General features: G+C 46.2%; 1 protein-coding gene across 1 annotated transcript; it reads right to left on the bottom strand.

Moving 5' to 3' along the window:
* Positions 1–614: 614 nt before the first annotated feature.
* On the bottom strand, positions 615–5007 carry PHLDA1 (pleckstrin homology like domain family A member 1). The gene is made up of 2 exons (XM_058023358.1): positions 4419–5007; positions 615–4321 (listed from the first exon to the last, which is right to left on the bottom strand). Exon 1 carries the CDS (start codon positions 4871–4873, stop codon positions 4424–4426), a length of 450 nt encoding a protein of 149 aa, XP_057879341.1. The 5' UTR covers positions 4874–5007; the 3' UTR covers positions 615–4321; positions 4419–4423.
* Between the last annotated feature and the right edge of the window lie 993 nt (positions 5008–6000).

The following is a 6000-nucleotide window of genomic DNA, read 5'->3' as shown; positions in this document are numbered from 1 at the left end:
ACTGCTACCATACAAATACATATCAGGGGAGTCCAAGACATCTGAGCAGCTGCACCACTACAGAGAGCCCAGAGCAGCACATGTTTCTTGTTACACCTAATTTCTTTTCCCATGAAGCTAGAAAAGAACAGGTCAGAGTTTATGCCAGATGGTGGAAGTGGTTTTTTTCTGGATTAATTTCAGGTTACTTGCAATTCAATCATAGTGCTTAAGAGCTGAGAAAAAGAGAAACAAGGCATATTTAAGGCCTCCTAATGTCACACAGAGCAAGGCATTTACAGGTGACAGTGATGAGCCTGAATTCTGTGCCCCAAAGACCTGCTGTACATGAACTGTGACACTGAGTGTTACAGAAATCAGCTACACTTGTGGTGTGGGTGCTCACACATCACACACTGCAAGAAGCAAAACTGAGGACTCTGAATCTCATCATGGTGCTATATATATAAAGATTAATTGGAGCATCTGAGTGGGTCTTCAGAGAGTACCTACCCAGGTTCAAAGTGTTCCTCTTAGGCTCTTAGACTGAGCTTAAGACATTGGAAAAGCTTATACCAGGCTTTAATCATCACAAATAGCCCACCAAACAACCATTCTTCCAACATATTGAGAGCTCTTTCAATAGATACCTCTTTATTTGAAATGGAATGTATCTTGAAAAATATGAAAAATAAATCGCATCTCTCAGAAATCATTTATGAGTCATATTTACACACAAATTTTTTTTGACGACACTGGTATTTCTGCTCACAAGAGGATATGCTAGAAAACATTTCGTACATCACTGCAGCTATAATTCAGAAGCTGGCATCTGAATACCATGAACCTTAAAAAAGAGGAATTCCTTCAGGATGTCACAGAAACAGCATCCACTTGATCTTCCTTTTCCCCCAGTTCCTAAATTGTCTTGGTCACCACATCTTGGATTTTCTTGCTAAATCCACCCCTTGATTAATTTTTTTCTTTTTTATTACAAGTAATTTTAACCTTTTTATGAATGCTGTTCCCACTTTTGCTATCTATATCAAGCATTTGCCTGTGTGTGTTTTACCAGCATTTTTGTTTATTCTGTAATGAATTTACTTCAGCCATGTGCTGTCAGATTGCTTTCTGGGTTTTTTCTTTTTTTTGGAAGAGGAAGGACAACTTAATTTATTTATCTGCAAAGCTCCAATAAGATGGAGCATGCTGTGCTGAACCTATTTTCATAGCCATTGCTTACAATGCAGTAACAGACAGTATTAAATCCAGATGTTCAAATGAAGACTATGTAGTAATAGAGGGGCAAGATGAAAAAAAACCCAGAAGTACCTCTTATAACATCAAACAATTTCTTGGTCTAAAATTACTATCAGTCAAAGAAAAGAAAAAAAAAAAAAAAAAAAAAAAAAAAAAAAAAAAAAACCAAAAAAACCCCAAACAAACAAAAAAAAACCAAAACCCCAAAGCCCTAAAATCCCCACACACCATGGAATTCAGAGCGTGAGAAAGCTGTCAGACTGTCCCCATCAGACAATTTAGCCTTATTTACACTGACAGGGCATGAGCCACATGGTCCAACTGTCCCCAGGGAACCCCAGCCAATTTGTTCCCATTCAGTTTCCAGGAGACAGTTTGGAGACACAAGGGAAAAGTTTGATCCTTACACCCATCCCACCCACTCAGGCTGGAGGTATCAAGGTAGATTTTGTGATGTGACCACCTCTCACACTAGGAGGCTCGCTGACACCAAAGTTTCCAAACAGGCAACACAGCAGGCAATGACAAGGAACAAAAGTTTGTTGAACTACATCAGTCCAAAAGGTTTTCAGATCCTCCTTTAGACCAGCTTGAAACAAGAAACATGACAGCGGGGTATTGACTTTAACCAGTGAAAAAGAATAGCAAATTTGAAATTAACATAGTTTCCTCATACCTTCATGGTAATTTTCTCACTAAAATGATCATCTTTAGCTTTCAAAGTACAAGTACTTCCAGAAGAACAGTAAAATTTCAGCTTTAGACTACATCCACACTTTTGTGGCATATAGAGGCTTGCATCCACCGAGGACAAGAATAACTGCCTCTCTCAGAGAAATACATGTGTCTCTGATCAAATAGGAATTAATTCTCATCAGTTACATTTATCCTTCAGTAGGCTAAAATGTATTTTAGTAGGTGAGATCAGCAATACACCTGTATACCTGAAAAGGTGGATTAGTTTCTCAGTAAACTGTAGTTAATCACTGTAAAGAGAGGAGCCAGATTACAGTCTATTTTGTGAGTCTCTGACTAGCTCATTAGAGAATCCCCTTGCAGCTCTAACATCCAAGCGTTAGCAGAATGATAATGGCAGATGTACAGAGAAGTGGAAATTGAGTGTTATGATTGCCAAGCCAGCGAACCTAATCCTAGAAGATGAGGGGCACCTTCAATTTCAATTAATGGCCAAACAGTGACTTAGTTAGTTAGGACAGCTGTAATCCACCACCCCAAGTTCACCACGCAGCCCTGGCGAGGGCCAGGTTGAAAAGAAGCGCTCAGGAGTACCTACAGAGCATTGTCAGGGCTTTGATCTGCACCATACCATGCTTTACTTGTCCAGATCTGTGACCCTGACACCTGGAGGTGGGAACAAAAGACAAGGGCTAGCACAGACCTCAACTTACTCCCTTACAGGACTGAACTTAATCTTAGAGTGCAGAGGAAGGGACCGATGGACACCATAGTGAATGCTAACATCTCCCTTTGAGCATCACATCAGCTTTTTGCTTTAAACACTGACAGAAACAAGCTTGCACCAAGAATGTAAGGCTCTTGCTCATTTACACAAAAAGCGTTGGATGTGTAGCTTTAAAAGATTTTGTTTATATTAATGTAAATTGTAAAGGGGCCAAAAGCCATTTTCCTCACCACACTAACTGAAATAAATATCTCCATGGCATTGACATTTTACCTTGGAGCAGAGATAATGGGCCACATCGCTCTGTCCCACTTGCAGCCTCCCCCTTTCATTCAAACCCGAGAACCTGGGCGGCGGCAGCACCCGAGGTGAGGCAGCCACCGTCACAAGGGCCCTGTCCTGGAAATGTCACTGCCCTGCCCGACTGCCTCCTCTGCACTGGGCAAGGAGCTCCGACCGGCATCGGCAGCCCAATCCCACTGACTTCTAAGAGGCAGAGAAACACACACCAGCTGTGCAATTAGCCCTTTGTTTTCCAACTTCATGGCTTCATCAACGTTTTTAGAGGCAAGATGGCACGCCTCTCTCAACATCTGACAGTGCTAAACACCAAAATTAATCTAGTTCATCTCAGCTAGAGAGCAACTTTCAGCTTATAAAAACTGTGACCAAAATAATCCATTTGCACGCTAAAACATACATAAAATTATAAACTACAGACTGCTTTAATGCAAGACATTAAAAAACCGCCATGAAAATGCAACACGAGTTGAGAATCCAGATCACTCTGAAAACTGAGCGTGCAGAGGGAGCCCTGAACTTGGAAGCTAAGAAACATTCATGAACACTTCCCAGTCCTGGCCCACCAGCCTAGGAGCAAGCACACCACACAGACAGCTGGAATCCAGCTCAGATTCCTGTAGCACAAAAGAAGTTGGTCAGATTCCTTCTGCTCATACACTAAACAGGTTGGTTTCAATCCCAGAATGACAAGCAACATTGCTTTTTTGAATAGCCAAGCATGAATAACTTTTTATCATCTTCCACCACGTTTAATATAAAAAAAAATCAATTAAGCCCCAGACTATAATTGTCGTTCTCATTAGAGAAAATAGGTTTCATATGCAGTACAGGTTTCAGCCAAATTTTGAAACACACATGACATTTTCCATGCTGGTGGAATACAGTGTATTTTGGGTAAAAGATGAATAACTTTTTGTCAAATTGCACACAGTCAAAGTACCCAGAACTTCTCCATTCTTTCAGGGAGCTTACATGCATATTGTTTTTTTTCTTTACTTTTTGATACTGCCTACATTCAGAAATGTCTTGCAAATAAGCCTTAAAAAAAAAAAAAAAAAAAAAGGAAAACAAAACCAAAAGAAAACAACCCTAATAAATAAAATAAAATACATTAAAATAAAGTTACAGTACATCATGTCTCCTAGAAGTCCCATCGCACCAAAGGATCCTTTCCAAGGTTCATAAATAATGGATTTGAAATGCTTCTCGGCACCGAGGGCGGCAAAGCAGCAGCAGCAGGCTGAGGCTCGGGCTCTTGAGCCGCTTCTCTCCGCTCTACCCGCACCTCCGGCGTCCGCCCAGTTTCTGAGCCCCTGGGGCAGGTCCCTCTTCTCGGCAGCGCTCCGTGACCGTGACCTGCAGCGACAAGAGAGCACACAGGGCACCCGTCAGGCGAAGAGGCGGCCGGGGCGGGCAGCCCCGCGGAGCCGGAGCGGCGGAGCCGGGTCCGTACCTGCGCTAGGCGGAGTTGGAGGCGCCGCGGAGCCGCGACCCGTGGGGCGCCGCCAGGTGCTGCTGCTTCTGCCGGGTGGAGCGCACGGCCAGGATGGCCTGGCGGTTCTTGTACTGCACCATCTGCAGCGTGATCGCCGCGTTCCAGCCCTGCTCCTGCGCGCACCGAAAGTCGATCTCCTTCCCCTCGGCCATCACCACCGTGAAGTACACGTACTTGCCCTTCCGCTCCACACAGTCCACCGTCTTCATGTTGGAGAAGTGAAGCTCCTTGATCTTGGCCGCCGGCTCGGCCGGCTGCTGCTGCTGCTGCGGCGGCGGGGGGTGCTTGGGGGGGATGAGGAGCAGCCCCTCCTCGGTGAGGATACAGCGCTTCTTCTTCCAGAGCTGCAGCAGCCCGTCGCTCCTCTTCTCCAGCATGCCCTCCTTCACCGCCTTACAGCCGCTCTCCAGCATCCTTCTGGAAGGGTTCGACGGCCTCCGCCCGCAGGGGCTGGGCTCGGGGTGCAGGCGGCACCAGCCGAGCACTCTCCGCCGGGCGCCGGCTCCGAGGCGGAGGGCCGGGAGCGCCCCGGCCCGCAGGAAGCGGAGCGGCTGCCGCCCGTGCCGCGGCGTGGCGAGCGGCGGGCACTGCCGGTGCGGGCGGCCGGGGTTGTCGGCGGGCTTTTCCCTCCCCTCCCGCTTTTGAATGCGCCTCTCCCACCCCAGAGTGACACCCAGCGGAAAGAGCGGCTCCTCCCGCCCGCCGGCCGCGGGGAAGCCCAGCGCGGTGCGAGCGGCGGGGCGGGACGGGGCGGGGACTGCGCTCCCCGGCAGCGAGCCCGGCCCCGCTCCCCGCCCGGGGCTACGGCACCGCACGGCTGCGGAGGGAAGGGGATCCCCGCTGTATTAACCAGCGCTAGAATGTTACACGGAGATTACCAGGACTCGGCAAATGCCCCAAAGTGCTCCTTTGCCTTCCTCGGGGTGTTCCCGCACTATTTAGTTGAAATGTAGTTCCTCATCCTGCCTCCTTGGGCAAGAGCAGTAAAGGGTCCTCTTCTGCATGTTTTCGATTCAAGCCCAGTAAAAGACTGCCAGTTTCCAGCGGAACCCTGATATTTAAGCGATCATCGCCCCATTAAACAAAAGAAAGCAATAACCGATAGAAGAGCTTGATTCCTACCCTGGCCTGGGGAGAAGCAGCTTCAACTGTACATATAAAATAAATCTTTACCTTCTGCAGCAGTTTGAATAATGTCTAAAAAAAGACATCTGTACCACTGCCCTAAGGAAACAGCAGGACCTCAATGCATGGAAATTGCAAAAACAGACTTGGGGAAAAAATAAACCAACCAAACAAAATCAAACTGGCAAGCAGCTAAGAGCATTTTTATCACTCTGCTTTTTTGCCACACATTTGCTTATTGTTTGGATTATCCCCCGAGGTTAGCTTTTGAATAAATGAGTAAAAAAGTAAAGTGACCTAAGGTTAATATGAAACTATTTCATTCTTAATCCTCTGATGTATTAGATGTAAATCAAAATCCCACATAGCTGAATTTGGCTGACAAAGCCAATGTAAACTGAATGCTAGAAGTTTC

Source organism: Melospiza georgiana, chromosome 4 (assembly GCF_028018845.1).
Source record: "Melospiza georgiana isolate bMelGeo1 chromosome 4, bMelGeo1.pri, whole genome shotgun sequence".
In the NCBI taxonomy this organism is placed as follows: domain Eukaryota; kingdom Metazoa; phylum Chordata; class Aves; order Passeriformes; family Passerellidae; genus Melospiza; species Melospiza georgiana.
Note: the sequence above shows the minus strand (reverse complement) of the source record. Positions and strands in the feature narration are given on the sequence as shown.

Bases quoted from the DNA above. Each gene is read 5' to 3' on its own strand.
- PHLDA1 (XM_058023358.1), bottom strand. From the start codon at position 4,873: ATGCTGGAGAGCGGCTGTAAGGCGGTGAAGGAGGGCATGCTGGAGAAG.